Source organism: Salmo trutta, chromosome 35 (assembly GCF_901001165.1).
Source record: "Salmo trutta chromosome 35, fSalTru1.1, whole genome shotgun sequence".
NCBI lineage: Eukaryota > Metazoa > Chordata > Actinopteri > Salmoniformes > Salmonidae > Salmo > Salmo trutta.
In genome coordinates this window covers 27902839-27926695 of record NC_042991.1, presented here as the reverse complement: position 1 = coordinate 27926695, position 23857 = coordinate 27902839, and the positions used below count along the sequence as shown (strand labels likewise).

Sequence of the window (23857 nt, the reverse complement as noted above, 5' to 3'; positions counted from 1 at the left end):
CCAACCCCGTCCCCAACCCCGTCTCCAACCCTGTCCCCAACCCCGTCTCCAACCCTGTCCCCAACCCCGTCCACCAACTCTGTCCCCAACCCCGTCCCCAACCCTGTCCCCAACCCCGTCCACCAACTCTGTCCCCAACCCCGTCTCCAACCCTGTCCCCAACCCCGTCCCCAACCCCGTCCACCAACCCTGTCCCCAACCCCGTCCACCAACTCTGTCCCCAACCCCGTCCCAACCCCGTCTCCAACCCTGACCCCAACCCCGTCTCCAACCCTGTCCCCAACCCCGTCCACCAACTCTGTCGCCAACCCCGTCTCCAACCCTGCCCCCAACCCTGTCCACCAACTCTGTCCCCAACCCCGTCCCCAACCCCGTCTCCAACCCTGCCCCCAACCCCGTCTCCAACCCTGTCCCCAACCCCGTCCACCAACTCTGTCCCCAACCCCGTCCCCAACCCCGTCTCCAACCCTGCCCCCAACCCCGTCTCCAACCCTGTCCCCAACCCCGTCCACCAACTCTGTCCCCAACCCCGTCCCCAACCCCATCTCCAGCCCTGTCCCCAACCCCGTCTCCAACCCTGTCCCCAACCCCGTCTCCAACCCTGTCCCCAACCCCGTCTCCAGCCCTGTCCCCAACCCCGTTTCCAACCCTGTCCCCAACCCCGTCTCCAACCCCGTCTCCAGCCCTGTCTCCAGCCCTGTCTCCAGCCCCGTCTCCAGCCCCGTCCCCAGCCCCGTCTCCAGCCCCGTCTCCACACTACCAGTACCAATTCAAATGAATCATCTTAGGGTAGAAAAGAGAACTCATTAGCTGTGTAGTCTAGTTACAGTAGTGACACATGGCTCTGTGGAAGGCAAGCAACACTCATTTACGTCTTTGTTCATCAATAGGAACTTTGGACCATTGAGGTTTCATAACTCCCTGTGGTGCCAGTTCCACAGTAGCTTGGCCCTCCCCATGAGGCATCCCTCTCACACAATGCAGAGTAGGGTCGTTTTAAGGGCTTAACACAGTCATGGTGCCTGGTCAATCAATTCAGAACTTCCCTCTACTCTGTGTGAAGTGAGAGGAACGTGTTGTATATTTGTATAATGCTTCTCACATTCACTCACTCTAGGTTGAAATGAAGAGTCTCTCTCCCTCTCTCTGGAACTTTATGGAGTGTTGAGAGGCTGGTCTGTGCTGGACTGTTCTGAACAGCTGTAGTGTCCTGTAGAGGCTGGTCTGTGCTGGACTGTTCTGAACAGCTGTAGTGTTCTGTAGAGGCTGGTCTGTACTGTACTGTTCTGAACAACTGTAGTGTTCTGTAGAGTCTGGTCTGTGCTGGACTGTTCTGAACAGCTGTAGTGTTCTGTAGAGGCTGGTCTGTGCTGGACTGTTCTGAACAGCTGTAGTGTTCTGTAGAGGCTGGTCTGTGCTGGACTGTTCTGAACAGCTGTAGTGTTCTGTAGAGGCTGGTCTGTGCTGGACTGTTCTGAACAGCTGTAGTGTTCTGTAGGCTGGTCTGTGCTGGACTGTTCTGAACAGCTGTAGTGTTCTGTAGAGGCTGGTCTGTGCTGTACTGTTCTGAACAGCTGTAGTGTTCTGTAGAGGCTGGTCTGTGCTGTACTGTTCTGAACAGCTATAGTGTTCTGTAGAGGCTGGTCTGTGCTGGACTGTTCTGAACAGCTGTAGTGTCCTGTAGAGGCTGGTCTGTACTGTACTGTTCTGAACAGCTATAGTGTTCTGTAGAGGCTGGTCTGTGCTGGACTGTTCTGAACAGCTGTAGTGTCCTGTAGAGGCTGGTCTGTACTGTACTGTTCTGAACAGCTATAGTGTTCTGTAGAGGCTGGTCTGTGCTGTACTGTTCTGAACAGCTGTAGTGTTCTGTAGAGGCTGGTTTGTGCTGGACTGTTCTGAACAGCTGTAGTGTTCTGTAGAGTCTGGTCTGTGCTGGACTGTTCTGAACAGCTGTAGTGTTCTGTAGAGGCTGGTCTGTGCTGGACTGTTCTGAACAGCTGTAGTGTTCTGTAAAGGCTGGTCTGTGCTGTACTGTTCTGAACAGCTGTAGTGTTCTGTAGAGGCTGGTCTGTGCTGTACTGTTCTGAACAGCTATAGTGTTCTGTAGAGGCTGGTCTGTGCTGGACTGTTCTGAACAGCTGTAGTGTTCTGTAGAGGCTGGTCTGTGCTATACTGTTCTGAACAGCTATAGTGTTCTGTAGAGGCTGGTCTGTGCTGTAGTGTTCTGAACAGCTGTAGTGTTCTGTAGAGGCTGGTCTGTGCTGTACTGTTCTGAACAGCTGTAGTGTTCTGTAGAGGCTGGTCTGTGCTGGACTGTTCTGAACAGCTGTAGTGTTCTGTAGAGGCTGGTCTGTGCTGGACTGTTCTGAACAGCTGTAGTGTTCTGTAGAGACTGGTCTGTGCTGGACTGTTCTGAACAGCTGTAGTGTTCTGTAGAGGCTGGTCTGTACTGTACTGTTCTGAACAGCTGTAGTGTTCTGTAGAGTCTGGTCTGTGCTGGACTGTTCTGAACAGCTGTAGTGTTCTGTAGAGGCTGGTCTGTGCTGGACTGTTCTGAACAGCTGTAGTGTTTCTGTAGAGGCTGGTCTGTGCTGGACTGTTCTGAACAGCTGTAGTGTTCTGTAGAGGCTGGTCTGTGCTGGACTGTTCTGAACAGCTGTAGTGTTCTGTAGGCTGGTCTGTGCTGGACTGTTCTGAACAGCTGTAGTGTTCTGTAGAGGCTGGTCTGTGCTGTACTGTTCTGAACAGCTGTAGTGTTCTGTAGAGGCTGGTCTGTGCTGTACTGTTCTGAACAGCTATAGTGTTCTGTAGAGGCTGGTCTGTGCTGGACTGTTCTGAACAGCTGTAGTGTCCTGTAGAGGCTGGTCTGTACTGTACTGTTCTGAACAGTTATAGTGTTCTGTAGAGGCTGGTCTGTGCTGGACTGTTCTGAACAGCTGTAGTGTCCTGTAGAGGCTGGTCTGTACTGTACTGTTCTGAACAGCTATAGTGTTCTGTAGAGGCTGGTCTGTGCTGTACTGTTCTGAACAGCTGTAGTGTTCTGTAGAGGCTGGTCTGTGCTGGACTGTTCTGAACAGCTGTAGTGTTCTGTAGAGGCTGGTCTGTGCTGGACTGTTCTGAACAGCTGTAGTGTTCTGTAGAGGCTGGTCTGTGCTATACTGTTCTGAACAGCTATAGTGTTCTGTAGAGGCTGGTCTGTGCTGTAGTGTTCTGAACAGCTGTAGTGTTCTGTAGAGGCTGGTCTGTGCTGGACTGTTCTGAACAGCTGTAGTATTCTGTAGAGACTGGTCTGTGCTGTACTGTTCTGAACAGCTATAGTGTTCTGTAGAGGCTGGTCTGTGCTGGACTGTTCTGAACAGCTGTAGTGTTCTGTAGAGGCTGGTCTGTGCTGGACTGTTCTGAACAGCTGTAGTGTTCTGTAGAGGCTGGTCTGTGCTGGACTGTTCTGAACAGCTGTAGTGTTCTGTAGAGGCTGGTCTGTGCTGGACTGTTCTGAACAGCTGTAGTGTTCTGTAGAGGCTGGTCTGTGCTGTACTGTTCTGAACAGCTGTAGTGTTCTGTAGAGGCTGGTCTGTGCTGTACTGTTCTGAACAGCTGTAGTGTTCTGTAGAGTCTGGTCTGTGCTGGACTGTTCTGAACAGCTGTAGTGTTCTGTAGAGGCTGGTCTGTGCTGTACTGTTCTGAACAGCTATAGTGTTCTGTAGAGGCTGGTCTGTGCTGGACTGTTCTGAACAGCTGTACTGTTCTGTAGAGGCTGGTCTGTGCTGGACTGTTCTGAACAGCTATAGTGTTCTGTAAAGGCTGGTCTGTGCTGGACTGTTCTGAACAGCTGTAGTGTTCTGTAGAGGCTGGTCTGTGCTGTACTGTTCTGAACAGCTGTAGTGTTCTGTAGAGGCTGGTCTGTGCTGGACTGTTCTGAACAGCTGTAGTGTTCTGTACAGGCTGGTCTGTGCTGTACTGTTCTGAACAGCTGTAGTGTTCTGTAGAGGCTGGTCTGTGCTGTACTGTTCTGAACAGCTGTAGTGTTCTGTAGAGGCTGGTCTGTGCTGGACTGTTCTGAACAGCTGTAGTGTTCTGTAGAGGCTGGTCTGTGCTGGACTGTTCTGAACAGCTATAGTTTTCTGTAGAGGCTGGTCTGTGCTGGACTGTTCTGAACAGCTGTAGTGTTATGTAGAGGCTGGTCTGTGCTGTACTGTTCTGAACAGCTGTAGTGTTCTGTAGAGGCTGGTCTGTGCTGGACTGTTCTGAACAGCTGGAGTGTTCTGTAGAGACTGGTCTGTGCTGGACTGTTCTGAACAGCTGTAGTGTTCTGTAGAGTCTGGTCTGTGCTGGACTGTTCTGAACAGCTGTAGTCTTCTGTAGAGGCTGGTCTGTGCTGTACTGTTCTGAACAGCTATAGTGTTCTGTAGAGGCTGGTCTGTGCTGTACTGTTCTGAACAGCTGTAGTGTTCTGTAGAGGCTGGTCTGTGCTGGACAGTTCTGAACAGCTGTAGTGTTCTGTAGAGGCTGGTCTGTGCTGTACTGTTCTGAACAACTGTAGTGTTCTGTAGAGGCTGGTCTGTGCTGGACTGTTCTGAACAGCTGGAGTGTTCTGTAGAGACTGGTCTGTGCTGGACTGTTCTGAACAGCTGTAGTGTTCTGTAGAGGCTGGTCTGTGCTGGACTGTTCTGAACAGCTGTAGTGTTCTGTAGAGGCTGGTCTGTGCTGTACTGTTCTGAACAGCTATAGTGTTCTGTAGAGGCTGGTCTGTGCTGGACTGTTCTGAACAGCTGTAGTGTTCTGTAGAGGCTGGTCTGTGCTGGACTGTTCTGAACAGCTATAGTGTTCTGTTGAGGCTGGTCTGTGCTGTACTGTTCTGAACAGCTGTAGTGTTCTGTAGAGGCTGGTCTGTGCTGGACAGTTCTGAACAGCTATAGTGTTCTGTAGAGGCTGGTCTGTGCTGGACTGTTCTGAACAACTGTAGTGTTCTGTAGAGGCTGGTCTGTGCTGGACTGTTCTGAACAGCTGTAGTGTTCTGTAGAGACTGGTCTGTGCTGGACTGTTCTGAACAACTGTAGTGTTCTGTAGAGGCTGGTCTGTGCTGGACTGTTCTGAGCAGTTGTAGTGTTCTGTAGAGGCTGGTCTGTGCTGTACTGTTCTGAGCAGTTGTAGTGTTCTGTAGAGGCTGGTCTGTGCTGTACTGTTCTGAACAGCTGTAGTGTTCTGTAGAGCCTGGTCTGTGCTGTACTGTTCTGAACAGCTGTAGTGTTCTGTAGAGGCTGGTCTGTGCTGTTCTTTTCTGAGCAGTTGTAGTGTTCTGTAGAGGCTAGTCTGTGCTGTACTGTTCTGAACAGCTGTAGTGTTCTGTAGAGGCTGGTCTGTGCTGCACTGTTCTGAACAGCTGTAGTGTTCTGTAGAGGCTGGTCTGTGCTGGACTGTTCTGAACAGCTGTAGTGTTCTGTAGAGGCTGGTCTGTGCTGTACTGTTCTGAACAGCTGTAGTGTTCTGTAGAGGCTGGTCTGTGCTGTACTGTTCTGAACAGCTGTAGTGTTCTGTAGAGGCTGGTCTGTGCCGTACTGTTCTGAACAGCTGTAGTGTTCTGTAGAGGCTGGTCTGTGCCGTACTGTTCTGAACAGCTGTAGTGTTCTGTAGAGGCTGGTCTGTGCCGTACTGTTCTGAACAGCTGTAGTGTTCTGTAGAGGCTGGTCTGTGCTGTACTGTTCTGAACAGCTGTAGTATTCTGTAGAGACTGGTCTGTGCTGTACTGTTCTGAGCAGTTGTAAGCTCATACGTGGAGGGGAGGGGGAAAAGCTCTTAGTGATATGGGCTCTTCACTTAAAAATAAAAAAAACAGTTAACTCTCAATAGCAGCAACTAAGGATGACAGTGTTGTTTTCATGACTCCAAAACACCTTCAAAAGTGCTAGACAGATTGAATATTCATTACAAAATAACCCAAATGAATTTTTAAACAAGCTGTTGTTATGAAGAACTTCTTATGACGAACCTTAGAAGAAACACTGTTCATTCAATGAAATGTTGATGGACGATCAAATTGAAAATCATCAAACCAGTAATGTCATTTGATGGTATGGTATTCATTTTCAAAGAAGAACAATAGAAAGATAATAAGAATTATATAATAAGAATTATATAATAAGAATAAGAATCTAGGCTGACTTAAAAAAAATATATACTGCTCAAAAAAATAAAGGGAACACTTAAACAACACATCCTAGATCTGAATGAAAGAAATAATCTTATTAAATACTTTTTTCTTTACATAGTTGAATGTGCTGTCAACAAAATCACACAAAAATAATCAATGGAAATCCAATTTATCAACCCATGGAGGTCTGGATTTGGAGTCACACTCAAAATTAAAGTGGAAAACCACACTACAGGCTGATCCAACTTTGATGTAATGAGGTAGTAGTGTGTGTGGCCTCCACGTGCCTGTGTGACCTCCCTACAACGCCTGGGCATGCTCCTGATGAGGTGGCGGTTAGTCTCCTGAGGGATCTCCTCCCAGACCTGGACTAAAGCATCCGCAAACTCCTGGACAGTCTGTGGTGCAACGTGGCGTTGGTGGATGGAGCGAGACATGATGTCCCAGATGTGCTCAATTGGATTCAGGTCTGGGGAACGGGCGGGCCAGTCCATAGCATCAATGCCTTCCTCTTGCAGGAACTGCTGACACACTCCAGCCACATGAGGTCTAGCATTGTCTTGCATTAGGAGGAACCCAGGGCCAACCTCACCAGCATATGGTCTCACAAGGGTTCTGAGGGTCTCATCTCGGTACCTAATGGCAGTCAGTCTACCTCTGGCGAGCACATGGAGGGCTGTGCGGCCCCCCAAAGAAATGCCACCCCACACCATGACTGACCCACCGCCAAACCGGTCATGCTGGAGGATGTTGCAGGCAGCAGAGCGTTCTCCACGGCGTCTCCAGACTCTGACACGTCTGTCACGTGCTCAGTGTGAACATGCTTTCATCTGTGAAGAGCACAGGGCGCAAGTGGCGAATTTGCCAATCTTGGTGTTCTCTGGCAAATGCCAAACGTCCTGCACGGTGTTGGGCTGTAAGCACAACCCCCACCTGTGGACATCGGGCCCTCATACCACCCTCATGGAGTCTGTTTCTGACCGTTTGAGCAGACACATGCACATTTGTGGCCTGCTGGAGATCATTTTGCAGGGCTCTGGCAGTGCTTCTCCTGCTCCTCCTTGCACAAAGGCGGAGGTAGCGGTCCTGCTGCTGGGTTGTTGCCCTCCTACGGCCTCCTCCACGTCTCCTGATGTACTGGCCTGTCTCCTGGTAGCGCCTCCATGCTCTGGACACTACGCTGACAGACACAGCAAACCTTCTTGCGACAGCTCGCATTGATGTGCCATCCTGGATGAGCTGCACTACCTGAGCCACTTGTGTGGGTTGTAGACTCCGTCTCATGCTACCACTAGAGTGGAAGCACCGCCAGCATTCAAAAGTGACCAAAACATCAGCCTGGAAGCATAGGAACTGAGAAGTGGTCTGTGTTCCCCACATGCAGAAGCACTCCTTTATTGGGGGTGTCTTGCTAATTGCCTATAATTTCCACCTGTTGTCTATTCCATTTGCACAACAGCATGTGAAATTTATTGTCAATCAGTGTTGCTTCCTAAGTGGACAGTTTGATTTCACAGAAGTGTGATTGACTTGGAGTTACATTGTGTTGTTTAAGTGTTCCCTTTATTTTTTTGAGCAGTGTATATACATTTAACTAGGCAAGTCAGTTAAGAACAAATTCTTATTTACAATGACAGCCTACCGGGGAACAGTGGGTTAACTGCCTTGCTCAGGGGCAGAAGGACAGATTTTTACCTTGTCAGCCCAGGGATTCAATCCAGCAACCTTCCGGTTACTAGCCCAACACTCTAACCACTAGGCTACCTGCCGACTTGCTCGCAGATGTTCTACCATGAATGAATGAATAATTATTACAGTATTACTGATCTTTTTACCGTCTGTGTTTCAGGTCACCTGTGCCAGACGTCATGACGACGGGCCCGTCTGCACGGTACCGTCCCACCTGGGACCTGGCCCTGGACCCCCTGATGTCCTGCAAGCTGTGCCTTGGGGAGTTTCCCCGCGAGCAGATGACCACCATCAGCCAGTGCCAATGTGTCTTCTGCAGCCTGGTCAGTAGGTACAGCCAACACAGCTGAATAGGTCCTGTTCATTAGGCACCAAACGGAAGAAAACAGACGGAATCACACTCTTCACTAAGCACATATCTATTTAAGTCAGTAGCACACCTCTTTTGAGGTGTAGAGGAAAGAGCATTTTTAAGCTACTAAACAGATAGAGTCCATGGCTGTGTTAATTAAGTATCAAACAGAAGAAAACAGAGTGAAACAGTGAGGAACTACCTGAACTTGTCTAATAGGAAACACATGTTTTCGTGTTCTGTTGCAAAACGGTTTGTTACCGTGTGCCTTAATGAATAAGACGGAAAGTGAAAATGAATAGCCCCTCCCCGTTTAAGTCTGTTTTCTTCCATTTGGTGCCTAATGAAATCAACCCAGTCTTAATGGATCCTGATATAGCCGTGTACTCTGACTGTGCACTTTCCCCTAGTACCCCTGACTTAAGTAGAGCTGTAGTTAGTGAAGAGTGTGATTGAGAACAGGACAGCACTCAGCAGTGCTGAAAATACTGTACTTCAGAGCTCTGGTCATAAGTCATGCAGTATAAAATGAATAGGGTACCATTTGGAACACAGGACCTATTCTGATGAGGAGGAGCAGCTTGGACTGTGTTGATGTAACGGTCTTGTTCTTGCTCCTCATAAGTGAGTTATTTGGAACACAGAACCTATTCTGATGAGGAGGAGCAGCTTGGACTGTGTTGATGTAACGGTCTTGTTCTTGCTGTCCTGTACTATCCTGTACTGTCCTGTACTGTCCTGTACTGTCCTGTTCTGTCCTGTTCTGTCCTGTTCTGCACTGTACTGCACTCGACTGTCCTGTACTGTTCTGTACTGTCCTGTCCTGTCCTGTAATGTTCTGTCCTGTACTGTCCTGTACTGTCCTGTACTGTCCTGTTCTGTCCTGTTCTGTCCTGTTCTGCACTGTACTGCACTCGACTGTCCTGTACTGTTCTGTACTGTCCTGTCCTGTCCTGTACTGTCCTGTACTGCACTGTCCTGTACTGTCCTGTTCTGTCCTGTTCTGTCCTGTTCTGTACCCTCCTGTTCTGTCCTGTTCTGTACTGTCCTGTCCTGTACTGTCCTGTACTGCACTGTCCTGTCCTGTACTGTCCTGTACTGTCCTGTTCTGTCCTGTTCTGTACCCTCCTGTTCTGTCCTGTTCTGTCCTGTTCTGTGTTGTTCTGTCCTGTTCTGTACTGTCCTGTACTGTCCTGTACTGTTCTGTCCTGTACTGTCCTGTACTGTCCTGTTCTGTACCCTCCTGTTCTGTCCTGTTCTGTACCCTCCTGTTCTGTCCTGTTCTGTCCTGTTCTGCCCTGTTCTGTCCTGTACTGTGCTGTTCTGTCCTGTCCTGTTCTGTACCCTCCTGTTCTGTCCTGTTCTGCACTGTCCTGTACTGTCCTGTCCTGTACTGTCCTGTTCTGGCCTGTTCTGCACTGTCCTGTTCTGTACTGTCTTGTCCTGTTCTGTCCTGTTCTGTTCTGTACCCTCCTGTTCTGTCCTGTTCTGCACTGTCCTGTACTGTCCTGTTCTGTTCTGTACCCTCCTGTTCTGCCCTGTTCTGTCCTGTTCTGTACTGTCCTGTACTGTCCTGTACTGTCCTGTTCTGTTCTGCACTGTCCTGTACTGTTCTGTACTGTTCTGCACTGTCCTGTACTGTTCTGTACTGTCCTGTCCTGTACTGTCCTATCCTGTCCTGTTCTGCACTGTCCTGTACTGTCCTGTTCTGCCTGTTCTGTACCCTCCTGTTCTGTCCTGTTCTGCACTGTCCTGTACTGTTCTGTACTGTCCTGTTCTGTTCTGTACCCTCCTGTTCTGTCCTGTTCTGTACCCTCCTGTTCTGTACTGTCCTGCACTGTTCTGTACTGTCCTGTTCTGCCCTGTTCTGTACCGACCTATTCTGTCCTGTTCTGTAATGTTCTGTACTGTACTGTCCTGTATTGTTCTGCACTGTGCTGTACTGTTCTGTACTGTTCTGTTCTGTTCTGTACTGTTCTGCACTGTGCTGTACTGTTCTGTACTGTTCTGTACTATTCTGTCCTGTTCTGTCCTGTACTATTCTGTTCTGCTTTGTCCTGTTCTGTCCTGTTCTGTTCTGTTCTGCACTATTCTGTACTGTTCTGTCCTGTTCTGTACTGTCCTGTACTGTCCTGTATTGTTCTGTCCTGTACTGTCCTGTACTGTCCTGTTCTGTCCTGTTCTGTACCCTTCTGTACTGTCCTGTCCTGTACTGACCTGTTCTGGCCTGTTCTGCACTGTCCTGTACTGTACTGTCTTGTCCTGTTCTGTCCTGTTCTGTACTGTCCTGTTCTGTTCTGTACCCTCCTGTTCTGCCCTGTTCTGTCCTGTTCTGTACTGTCCTGTACTGTCCTGTCCTGTCCTGTTCTGCACTGTCCTGTACTGTTCTGTACTGTTCTGCACTGTCCTGTACTTTTCTGTACTGTCCTGTTCTGTCCTGTTCTGCACTGTACTGTTCTGTACTGTTCTGCACTGTCCTGTACTTTTCTGTACTGTCCTGTTCTGTCCTGTTCTGCACTGTCCTGTACTGTCCTGTTCTGCCTGTTCTGTACCCTCCTGTTCTGTCCTGTTCTGTACCCTCCTGTTCTGTACTGTCCTGCACTGTTCTGTACTTTTCTGTACTGTCCTGTTCTGCCCTGTTCTGTACCGACCTATTCTGTCCTGTTCTGTAATGTTCTGTACTGTACTGTCCTGTATTATTCTGCACTGTGCTGTACTGTTCTGTACTGTTCTGTTCTGTACTGTTCTGCACTGTGCTGTACTGTTCTGTACTGTTCTGTACTGTTCTGCACTGTTCTGTCCTGTTCTGTCCTGTTCTGTACTGTTCTGCACTATTCTGTTCTGCTCTGACCTGTTCTGTCCTGTTCTGTTCTGCACTATTCTGTACTGTTCTGTCCTGTTCTGTACTGTTCTGTACTGTTCTGTCCTGTACTGTTGTGTTCTCTACTGTTCTGTACTGTACTGTTCTGTCCTGTATTGTCCTGTTCTGCACTGTTCTGTCCTGTACTGTTGTGTTCTCTACTGTTCTGTACTGTTCTGTCCTGTACTGTTGTGTTCTCTACTGTTCTGTACTGTACTGTTCTGTCCTGTCCTGTTCTGCACTGTTCTGCACTGTTCTGTCCTGTTCTGCACTGTTCTGCACTGTTCTGCACTGTTCTGTACTGTTCTGTTCTGTCATATTCTGTACTGTTCTGTCCTGCACTTTTCTGTTCTGTCCTGTCCTGTCCTGTTCTGTACTGTCCTGTTCTGTACTGTTCTGTACTGTCCTGTTCTGTCCTGTACTGTTATGTACTGTCCTGTACTGTCCTGTACTGTTCTGTACCCTCCTGTTCTAACCTGTTCTGTCCTGTACCGTTCTGTACTGTCCTGTTCTGTACTGTTCTGTACTGTCCTGTTCTGTCCTGTACTGTTCTGTACCCTCCTGTTCTAACCTGTTCTGTCCTGTACCGTTCTGTACTGTCCTGTTCTGTACTGTTCTGTACTGTCCTGTTCTGTCCTGTACTGTTCTGTACTGTCCTGTACTGTCCTGTTCTGTTCTGTCCTGTACTGTTCTGTACTGTCCTGTTCTGTCCTGTACTGCTCTGTACTGTCCTGTACTGTCCTGTACTGTTCTGTACTTTTCTGTACTGTCCTGTTCTGTCCTGTTTTGTACTGTCCTGTTCTGTAATGTTCTGTCCTGTTCTGTAATGTTCTGTCCTGTACTGTCCTGTACTGTCTAGTTCTGTCCTGGCCTGTTCTGTATCATCCTGTTCTGTACTGTCCTGTACTGTTCTATACTGTAATGTTCCGTCCTGTTCTGTCCTGTACTGTTCTATACTGATCTATTCTCCACTGTGCTATACTGTTCTGTCCTGTGCTGTACTGTTCTGTGCTGTACTGTTCTGTCCTGTTCTGCGCTGTTCTGTACTGTCCTGTTCTGTACTGTTCTGCACTGTTATGTCCTGTTCTGTCCTGTTCTGGACTGTTCTGTACTGTTCTGGACTGTCCTGTTCTGTTCTGTCCTGTTCTGTTCTGCACTGTTCTGCACTTTTCTGCCCTGTTCTACACTGTTCTGTACGGTCCTGTTCTGTCCTGTACTGTTCTGCACTGTTCTGTTCTGTCCTGTTCTGTACTGTTCTGCACTGTTCTGCACAGTTCTGTTCTGTTCTGCACTGTCCTGTATTGTTCTGTTCTGCACTGTTCTGTACTGTTCTGCACTGTTCTGCACTGCTCTGTACTGCTCTGTACTGCTCTGTTCTGCACTGTTCTGCACTGTTCTGCACTGTTCTGGCCTGTTCTGTCCTGTACTGTTCTGTACTGTTCTGCACTGTTCTGCCCTGTTCTGCTCTGTTCTGCACTGTTCTGTACTGTTCTGCACTGTTCTGTTCTGTACTGTTCTGTCCTGTTCTGTACTGTACTGTCCTGTTCTGCACTGTTCTGTCCTGTTCTGCTCTGTTCTGCACTGTTCTGTACTGTTCTGTACTGTTCTGTCCTGTTCTGTCCTGTACTGTACTGTCCTGTTCTGCACTGTTATGTCCTGTTCTGGACTGTTCTGTACTGTTCTGTACTGTCCTGTTCTGTACTGTCCTGTTCTGTTCTGCACTTTTCTGCCCTGTTCTACACTGTTCTGTACGGTCCTGTTCTGTCCTGTACTGTTCTGCACAGTTCTGTCCTGTTCTGCACTGTTCTGCACAGTTCTGTCCTGTTCTGCACTGTCCTGTACTGTTCTGTTCTGCACTGTTCTGTGCTGTACTGTACTGTTCTGCACTGTTCTGTACTGTACTGTCCTGTTCTGCACTGTTCTGTCCTGTTCTGTCCTTTCTATTCTGTCCTGTCCTGTTCTGTACTGTCTTGTTCTGTCTTGTTCTGTCTTGTTCTGTCCTGTGCTGTCCTGTGCTGTACTGTTCTGTCCTGTTCTGAACTGTTCTGTTCTGCACTTTTCTGCCCTGTTCTGCACTGTTCTGTACGGTTCTGCCCTTTTCTGTCCTGTACTGTCATGTACTGTTCTGTTCTGTCCTATTCTGCACTGTTCTGTCCTGTTCTGTACTGTTCTCAACTGTCCTGTACTGTACTGTTCTGTACTGCTCTGTACTGTTCTGTTCTGCACTGTTCTGTCCTGTCCTGTCCTGTTCTGTTCTGTCCTGTACTGTTCTGTCCTGTACTATTCTGTACTGTTCTGTCCTGTCCTGTTCTTTCCTGTACTGTTCTGTACTGTCCTGTCCTGTTCTTTCCTGTACTGTTCTGTCCTGTACTGTTCTGTCCTGCTCTGCTCAAAAGTAGTGCACTATATTGGGGATGAGGTGCAATTTGGGGGACACACACTACTGTTCTGCACTGTTCTGCCCTGTTCTGCTCTGTTCTGCACTGTTCTGTACTGTTCTGCACTGTTCTGTTCTGTACTGTTCTGTCCTGTTCTGTACTGTACTGTCCTGTTCTGCACTGTTCTGTTCTGCTCTGTTCTGCACTGTTCTGTACTGTTCTGCACTGTTCTGTTCTGTACTGTTCTGTCCTGTTCTGTCCTGTACTGTACTGTCCTGTTCTGCACTGTTATGTCCTGTTCTGGACTGTTCTGTACTGTTCTGTACTGTCCTGTTCTGTACTGTCCTGTTCTGTTCTGCACTTTTCTGCCCTGTTCTACACTGTTCTGTACGGTCCTGTTCTGTCCTGTACTGTTCTGCACAGTTCTGTCCTGTTCTGCACTGTTCTGCACAGTTCTGTCCTGTTCTGCACTGTCCTGTACTGTTCTGTTCTGCACTGTTCTGTGCTGTACTGTACTGTTCTGCACTGTTCTGTACTGTCCTGTTCTGCACTGTTCTGTCCTGTTCTGTCCTGTTCTGCACTGTTCTGTACTGTCCTGTTCTGCACTGTTCTGTCCTGTTCTGTCCTGTTCTGCACTGTTCTGTACTGTACTGTCCTGTTCTGCACTGTTCTGTCCTGTTCTGTCCTTTCTATTCTGTCCTGTCCTGTTCTGTACTGTCTTGTTCTGTCTTGTTCTGTCCTGTGCTGTCCTGTGCTGTACTGTTCTGTCCTGTTCTGTACTGTTCTGTTCTGCACTTTTCTGCCCTGTTCTGCACTGTTCTGTACGGTTCTGCCCTTTTCTGTCCTGTACTGTCATGTACTGTTCTGTTCTGTCCTATTCTGCACTGTTCTGTCCTGTTCTGTACTGTTCTCAACTGCCCTGTACTGTACTGTTCTGTACTGCTCTGTACTGTTCTGTTCTGCACTGTTCTGTCCTGTCCTGTCCTGTTCTGTTCTGTCCTGTACTGTTCTGTCCTGTACTGTTCTGTACTGTTCTGTCCTGTCCTGTTCTTTCCTGTACTGTTCTGTCCTGTACTGTCCTGTCCTGTTCTTTCCTGTACTGTTCTGTCCTGTACTGTTCTGTCCTGCTCTGCTCAAAAGTAGTGCACTATATTGGGGATGAGGTGCAATTTGGGGGACACACACTATCCATTGTATTTTTGTAATCAAGTTGAATTCCTCTGCTTCTTCCTTGCAGTGCCTGAAGCAGTATGTGGAACTTCTGATCAAAGAGGGCCTCGAAACCACTATTAGCTGCCCAGACTCTGCCTGCCCAAAACAAGGTCACCTGCTAGAGAATGAGGTATAGTAAAGTAGTCCTACCAGGCTTCCCATTGAACTCACCAAGCCTATCCCAAATGGCACCCTATTCCCTATGTAGTGCACTACTGTTGATCAGGGCCTATAAGTAGGGAATAGGGTGCCATTTGAGACACTGTCACTGAGATCTCCAAGTACTGTAGCTATTTGTCTCTATTCCCATTCAACCTGGATGCGTCTTCAACAGGTCAAGAGTGCAACAAGCAGAGTGATGAGAGACGTAACCCATATCTGTGTATGTCTCTACGTATGTCTCTCTCTTGCAGATTGAATGCATGGTGGCAGTAGGGAGCATGCAGAGGTACAGGAGGCTGCAGTTTGAGAGAGGTGCGTACAGGCAACTTCCTTGACCTCTAACCCCTGACAGGTGACTCATGACCATTCACAATGTGGTAGTAGAGAGAGCGAGTTATCAATGTGACTCCCTCCCGCTCTCCTCCACTGTAGACCTATCTTAACATCTCAAAACATTATATAAGACTCACAGAGAGGAGACTGAGAGTGGACACAGGACAGGTCACAGCCCTGATCACTGACCCAGTAACCCTAAAACCTTAACCCTGACACTGACCATACAGGCTGTAGGAGAAGAGAAAAGGGAGACACTGGACTGTTTATTCAGTAATGTGTCTTCTTTCTCCTCTACTTTTAGACCTATCTTAGCCTCTGTTCAGATGACATAAGGCTCTCCGTTAGAAGAAGAGACAGAGCCGAAGGCTGGGAGCTTTTTCTCTCCATCTTAACTAATCAAATTCAGTTTCATTGGATTTGTGTAGGATTTAATTGGAAACCGCTTCAGAAAAACAATCCCAAGACATCTGGCTCATGGATAATGGTAGATGAGAACTTTGACATTTTAGTGAATACACACACAAAACACACACACACAAAACACACACACAATCACACACACAGCAGTTGTTGTTAAATGTTCTGTACTGGATGCGTGAGGCTTTTATTTTTTACTCCTGACCACAGAAGAGTTCAAGAAGATTAGCATAATCGTGATGAGAGGGAGATCAAGCCAGGACACAGAATCATACTGTATATCAGAATAGCTTTTATTGAGATGCCAAAGATGGAGAAGTGGAAATGGCTTCAGAAGCTGTGCTGGTAGCCTTGTTCTACATGTTTCTCTATTGGCTGTGCTGTTCCAACATGTTTCCTGTGGAGGTATGAGCTCCCAGCCATAGAAATAGAATGACTAGTACGTGATTCCCCATTTTAAGTCAACGTTCCGTGATGGGTAGACCGGCGGCCATATTGACTGTACCATGAAGTCTGTTTCTGTGGTATCAGATAGCTCTGTCCATGTGTGATGGGAGGAAAACGGTGGAAAATGGGCTGTAACAGGGAAGGACTACCTGAACTCATCCAATACAAATTTTAGTTTTCCACTGCAAAACGTTTTGTTACAATGTCCTTTAATGAATACGACCCTGTCCCTGTGTGTATTCCACAGAGGTGCTGCTGGACCCCTGTCGAACCTGGTGCCCGTCCACGTCATGCCAGGCAGTGTGCCAACTGAAGGAGGGGGAAGTGGCGCTGGCACAGCTGGTCCAGTGCTCGGTGTGCAGGTTGGAGTTCTGCTCAGCCTGTCAGGCCAGCTGGCATAAAGGACAGGCCTGCCAGGACAACATGCCCATCATCACCTTCCTACCCGGGGAGACCAGGTAGGCTACAATATTACTACTACTGCTACCATTACAAACACACCTACAACACTACAACACAGCTACTACTACTACTACAACTACTACTAGTACTACTACCACTACTACTACTACTATTACTACACATCAACTACTACACAACTACTACTACTACTACAACTACTACTAGTACTACTACCACTACTACTACTACTATTACTACACATCAACTACTACACATCTACTACTACTAATACTACTACAACAACACATCTACTACTACACACATACTACTACTTCTACTACTACTACTACTACTACTACAACACATTTACTACTACTACTACTACCACCATTACTACTACCACTACTACTACTACTACAACACACCTACCACTACTACTACAAAACACCTACTATTACTACCACTACTACGACACCTACTACTACTGCAACACATGTACTACTACTACTACTACTACTACTACTACTACTACTACTACTACTACTACTACTCGCCTACTGTACCCTGGATCAGGGTAGGGTTTGGTAGGGACCAGGGTAGGGTTCAGTAGGGACCAGGGTAGGGTTCAGTAGGAAGGAATCGTTTTGAAGCTTTGTAAGATGGTAAGGTTCTATTTCAATGTGTCCAATGAGATCACAGACAATAAGAACACAACACGGCCCAATACAGAGTCAATGACGGAGTGATGTTTAGCTGTTAGTATCACTCTTATTATCCTTGACAGTGCAGTGTGTACTGGTCTATATATGTCCTGTCCCCTGATGATTATTGTTTTCCAGTTCCTTCTACAAGAGCGACGATGACGACGCGCCCATCAAGTGCTGTCCCAAGTGTAAGGTGTACATCGAGAGGGACGAGGGCTGTGCTCAGATGATGTGCAAGAACTGTAAGCACGCCTTCTGCTGGTACTGCCTGGAGTCTCTGGACGTGAGTAGAAGCCATAAGCACTGAACACACACACACACACACACACACACACACACACACACACACTTAGTATTGTTCTATTGAATTGTGTGGAACCTGCACACAGTGACCAGAGCTTGTAAAACACGTGATGCCACTGCCACAGTTTATTAGGTACACACCAACCCATTCACAAAAATAGTTTGCTCCTACAGTGAGTCACGTGACCTTGGCTTGCTATATAAAGCAGGCAGACAGGCATCGAGGCATTCAGTTACTGTTCGATTGAACGTTAGAATGTGCAAAACAGTCATACCACGCTCAAAAACGACTTTGAGCGTGGTATGACTGTCGGTGCCCGGTGCGCCGCTTCCAGTATCTCAGAAACGGACGGCCTCCTGGGATTTTCACGCACAACAGTGTCTAAGGTTTACCGAGAATAGTGCAACAAACAAAAAACATCCAGTCAGCAGCAGTCCTGTGGGCAAAAACAGCTTATTGATGAGAGAGGTTGAAAGAGAATGGCAAGAAACCTGCAAGCTAACAGGCGGGCCACAAACAGGCAAATAACAGTGAATTACAACAGTGGTGTGCAGAATGGCATCTGGGAATGTATAACTCTCCGGTCCTTGTCACGGATGGGCTATTGCAGCAGACGACCACACCGGGTTCCACTCCTATCAGCTAAACACAAGAAGAAGCAGCTCCAGGGGGCATGCGATAACCAACATTAGACAATTGAGGAGTGGAAAAACATCGCCTGGCTCGACGAAGCCCAGTTCCTGTTGCGTCATGCTGATGGCAGAGTCAAGATTTGGCGTAAGCAGCATGAGTCCATGGACCCATCCTGCCTGGTGTCAACGGTACAGGCTGGTGGCGGTGGTGTAATGGTGTGGGGAATGTTTTCCTGGCACACGTTAGGTCCCTTGATACCAATTGAGCAACGTTGGAACGCCACACCTTGTAGAATCCATGCCCAAAAGAATTCAGGCTGTTCTGGAGGCAAATCACTTTTTTGTTGCTGTTTTTACAATAAACAAAAACGTACATAGCAAAAACAATAGACAACTTAACATTTCTATACATTCTTTTCAATAAAAATGAATGACATCACGCTTGGACACACATATTCCCAACGTATCCACATATATTGTTGTTTTCAATGCTTGGAAGAACTTGCCCCATATGACTTAAAATATTTGTTATGTTGTTTCCGTCTGTAGCCAGTTATATTGAAATAATAAAGCATTCGATTTTTACATTCTCTTAACGTTGGGGTATCATTTGACTTACAGTATTTAAGTAATAGCTTCTTCAATATTGTCCAACCCATTGGGTATCTCTCCACACCTCCATATGCCATGCCTTGAAATATACAGATAGACAGATTCAAAATAAATGTACATTGTAAAACTTCTGACAGCCAGCATTCTAACTCCATTTTTTTGTCTTTATAGCACTCCCAGAAGGCATTCATTATTCAATCATTGTTAGTTTTACACTTAAGACATGACTCTGCCATTGTGCTGTAGAATTTGTGAATTTTGTCTCTTTCAGTTTATACTGGATTAATTTTTATAAATTGTAATTTTGTTCATTATTTTCCAACACTCCCTTCATCTTGTGCCAATTTCAGTTATTTTTAAGTCTTGATTCCAATAGTTACTTATTATAGTTAAGGTTTTTTATATCTTACATATCACATGAGTATCTGTTTCTGACTCAAATAGGATTCCATCAACATTGCTCTGATGTCCAAAAGCTTTCAGGTGAATTTTCTCATTCTGTCATGGAAATAATTGTATTTAGGCAATTACCATGTCATTTATGGTTTCTTTGCTTTTAGATTTCCACGTGGGTCAATTTATCGGTGAATTCTGAATGTATAATTCAATAGATAACAATTTGAACAGAAAATACCAAAACAAGTCTAATCTTAGTGTGTCTTATCAAAACGTACATATGATCTCGGCCAGTGCCCATTTTTCTAGTGGACCTTCCCCCACATTTAACCCTGACTTTTAAAACATTTAATCCAGGCTTTAACCCTGATAGTGATTCTTTCTCTCTCTCCAGGACGACTTCCTCCTGATCCACTACGATAAAGGGCCGTGCAGAAACAAACTGGGCCACTCCAGAGCTTCAGTGATCTGGCACCGGACACAGGTACTGTATTGTAAAAACTAGGCATTAGTTGGCTTTAGCTCAGCGGGATAACAATTGTCTGGCATGCTGGAGTTCCGGGTTCGAACCCAGTCAATCACACAGGTTAGCTGTGGCAGCAGTATCTACAGTTGAAGTCGGAAGTTTACATACATTCTTCCAACAATTGTTTACAGACCGATAATTTAACTTAATATCACTGTATCACAATTCCAGTGGGTCAGAAGTTTACATACACTAAGTTGACTTTTAAACAGCTTGGAAAATTCCAGAAAATTATGTCATGGCTTTAGAAGCTTCTGATAGGCTAATTGACATCTTTTGAGTCAATCGGAGGTGTACCTGTGGATGTATTTCAAGGCCTACCTTCAAACTCAGTTCCTCTTTGCTTGATATCATGGGAAAATCAAAAGAAATCAGCCAAGACCTCAGAAAAAAATTGGGAGCAATTTCCGAATGCTTGAATGTACCACGTTCATCTGTACAAACAATAGTACGCAAGTATAAACACCATGGGATCCAAGCAGCCGTCATACCGCTCAGGAAGGAGACGCGTTCTGTCTCCTAGAGATGAACGTACTTTGGTGCGAAAAGTGCAAATCAATCCCAGAACAACAGCAAAGGGCCTTGTGAAGATGCTGGAGGAAACACAGTACCCACAGTAAAACGAGTCCTATATTCGACATAACCTGAAATGCCGCTCACCAAGGAAGAAGCCACTGCTCCAAAACCTCCATAAAAAAAGACAGACTATCAGTTACACCAGCTCTATCAGGAGGAATGGGCCAAAATTCACCCAACTTATTGTGGGAAGCTTGTGGAAGGCTAACTGAAACGTTAGACCCAAGTTAAACAATTTAAAGACAATGCTACCAAATACTAATTGAGTGTATGTAAACTTCTGACCCACTGGGAATGTGATGAAAGAAATAAAAGCTGAAATAAATATTATTTCTGCTATTATTCTGACATTTCACATTCTTAAAATAAAGTGGCGATCCTAACTGACCTAAGACAATTTTTACTAGGATTAAATGTCAGGAATTGTGAAAAACTGAGTTTAAATGTATTTGGCTAAGATGTATGTAAACTTCTGACTTCAACTGTATGTAGACCTAGCCCCCACCTGCCTGTCCAGTTCCAGGTCCTTGTTTTCATACTATCCGCCTGTCACCGTGGAAGGAGGTCTAGGAGGAGGTCTAAGACAACATATGGACAACAATTGTAAAAATATGATTTGATAAGTGTTTGAATGTGTCTGGCCACACTAGTTCCTCTGTAGGTCTAACGCCTAACTGCTTCATCAATAAATATCTAAGAAGCCTCCACTATCAGAAACACTGTATGTTTGCCAATCCTGTCTGTCACAATGTAGATTTATGTTTGAGGAACTACTGCCACCTTGTGGATATTCAGTGTACTACTGCATGGGCAAGTGAAAGATTGAATAATGTTGTGTTGATGCATCATTGTACTACTGTACATCACTTCCCTCCGGTGTCTATGTGATGTCTGGGTTAAAACAAGCACCTCATGAATCCCATGGTTCAACTGGTGACGTAAAAAGGGCTTACATACAATTGGTTGATTGTTAATGTGTGTATGTGGTAAAATCATTCACTTCCACTTGCTCTCTCTCTCGCTCTTGCTCTGTCTCGCTCTCTCTCTTTCCCGCTAGTGGCTCTCTATTGCTCTCTCACTCTCTCTTGCTCTCTCTCTCTCTCTCTAGTGCCTCTCTCTCTCTCTCTCTCGTTAGTGCTTCTCTCTCTCTCTCTCTCTCTCTCTCTCTCTCACTCTCGCTCTCTTTCTCTCTCCAGGTGGTGGGGATATTCGCTGGCTTCGGTCTGCTCCTACTGGTGGCCTCTCCCTTCCTCCTCCTAGCCACACCCTTTGTTCTGTGCTGCAAGTGTAAATGCAGTAAAGGAGATGACGATCCTCTGCCTACCTAACCAACCCCGCCCTGGACACAGGGTCATGTCAGCTCACCTGACAGACAGGGGCACCAGGCCTGTTGATGGACAGGGTGTTTGGTTAGTCATCCACTCCTTACAGTGTTTTAATCCCGCCCATCGGCCCAGAGGACTCTTAGGGATGGATGGGTTTGTCGCTGGGGCAGCGCAGTGCAAGTGGATGAGGAACATTGACTTTGGGCGGAGCCAGCAAATTGGGTTGAGGGGACACTCGGAACAGTGTGGTTTTGATGTGATGTGTTAAGAAGGACCGGGCCTGCAGAGGCGAGGAGAACAGAGAACAGAACCAATGTTTGGCTGGGTTGGTTGTTGCTTCAGAGGTCAATCTGTGATTGGTGGTTATAGCTCTGTCTATGTGTGTCAGGTTCAAGGTTAAGGTTATTTGTACAACTGTCTTGGTGCTTGTTTGGGGGACTGCAAATAAAATGTGGGTATATTTGGAGGGAGCAGCCTTGGCTATCAGCCACAGAATGTGGAAGTCTCCTATAAGGGTAGATGCTGTGTCCCAAGTGACAACATATTCCCTATACAGTGCACTATTTCTGACCAGGACCCATAAGGCTCTGGTTAAAAGTAGTGCACTATTTAGGGAATAGGGTGTAATTTGGATTATTTACTTACCAGCCGGTTCTCCCTCTTCAGCTCTTGAGCTTTGTATAAGAACATAAACAATATCAAGGATCTCATCAGAGAAAACCTTTTCAGATTATCTGTTTGTATCATGTAAATCTCTGAGGATCTCATCAGAGAAAACCATTTCAGATTATCTGTTTGTATCATGTAAATCTCTGAGGATCTCATCAGAGAAAACCATTTCAGATTATCTGTTTGTATCATGTAAATCTCTGAGGATTCACAACGTCCCTCAAATATATTTTGAAAGTTTTGTTTTCTATTATAGACTTGCTGGGAAAGATTTGTCAGATAAAAGATGAGACTATTGTTCAACATAACCTACAGGATGCATGTCTACTATATGCTTGAGGATGTTGTATAATCTACTCAGATTATAAGGAGTCAACTTTACCACCATCTTGAATTTACTGCCCGTTCTCCTGAAGAAAAATATGTGTAAATGTGCAAACTTCCTTTGCAACTATTTACCAGAGAATAATTTGCTAAAATCGAGAGTGAATGGTATAACATTGATCTTTCAGTATTTCTATCAACACAGTGGAATAAACAGTACAGCCCACCCAGATGTAGCAAGCAGGGTTGGAGTCGATTCCATTTCAGTTAAATCAATTCAGGAAGATAACTGAAATTCCAATTTCAATTTTCCTCATTGCTTCTTTATGAGAAATATTTGGAATTGGAATTTCAATTTACTTCTTGAATTGACTGAATGAAAAGGATTGACCCCAACCCTGGTCACAAGTGCTAATGTCCACCAAATAACCCATTCTGTAGCAGCTCAACCTCCGTCTGTTATATTTACTAGCTGTCACGCCCTGACCTGAGAGAGACGGTTTATTTCTCTTTTTTGTTAGGTCAGGGTGTGGGGTGGGCATTCTATGTTTTGTATTTCTTTGTTTTGGGCCGAGTATGGTTCCTAATCAGAGGCAGCTGTCTATCGTTGTCTCTGATTAGGAATCATACTTAGGCAGCCTTTTCCCACCTGTGTTTGTGGGTAGATGTTTTCTGTTTAGTTTTCTGTAGCGGACAGAACGGTTGGCTTGTTTTTGTTTTGTTATTTTGTTTCATAGTGGAATAAAACCATGAGCACTTACCACGCTGCGCTTTGGTCCCCTCTCTACAACAGCCATTACACTAGCAGGGAAACCCCTTTACCCTTTAATGAGTTAAACTAACCATCTTATATTAGACAATGCAGATGAGTTGAGGTAGTCAAGGTGCCACAAAATGCCTTTCAAATCTACTTTGATATGAGTGTGACACTCCCTTTTTACCAAAATGCTCTTATATGATATTGTACAATTCTGAACACTACTGTTATTTATCCTACAATTTGTCACATGTACTACTAGCATTCTCCTGTTACTCTCAACACCAATTATGTTTAGAAAGACTTCATTGCTTGCGTGTTGTATTTTTGTAGATAGAAAAATATCAGAATAGTAGCTTTACTTTAAAGAATTCTGTGACAATGACAATGGTGTACATTCTGGGTTTTAAAAGTGTAAAAGTATTCTATCACATTGTTTTTTGTTTTTTGTACATTCTGGGTTTTAAAAGTGTAAAAGTATTCTATCACATTGTTTTTTGTACATGGATATATCCTTGTCCCCAGGTTCAGGTGCTACGACAGAGCGAGAGCCGCAAGTGGACGAGATTAATATGGATGTATTTCCATGATATGATTTAGAATTTTTAAATGTACTGCTTAATTGATCA

The 23857-nt window shown here is 46.0% G+C and overlaps 1 protein-coding gene across 3 annotated transcripts in view; it reads left to right on the top strand.

The window, feature by feature from the left end:
• LOC115174986 (probable E3 ubiquitin-protein ligase RNF144A-A) overlaps positions 1 to 23059 on the top strand; it is a 41757-nt gene extending 18698 nt beyond the window's left edge. For 2 of the 3 annotated variants that reach the window (XM_029734080.1, XM_029734079.1), the window contains exons 2-8: positions 7998 to 8160; positions 14665 to 14769; positions 15053 to 15113; positions 16249 to 16459; positions 17243 to 17390; positions 19446 to 19535; positions 21350 to 23059. In XM_029734080.1, the coding sequence (XP_029589940.1) occupies positions 8017 to 8160; positions 14665 to 14769; positions 15053 to 15113; positions 16249 to 16459; positions 17243 to 17390; positions 19446 to 19535; positions 21350 to 21481 (891 nt within the window). In that variant the 5' untranslated portion in view covers positions 7998 to 8016 and the 3' untranslated portion in view covers positions 21482 to 23059. Of the gene's footprint in view, positions 1 to 7997; positions 8169 to 14664; positions 14770 to 15052; positions 15114 to 16248; positions 16460 to 17242; positions 17391 to 19445; positions 19536 to 21349 lie in introns of those variants that run through there. The other variant, XM_029734081.1, reaches the window with a different exon arrangement.
• Positions 23060 to 23857: the final 798 nt, after the last annotated feature.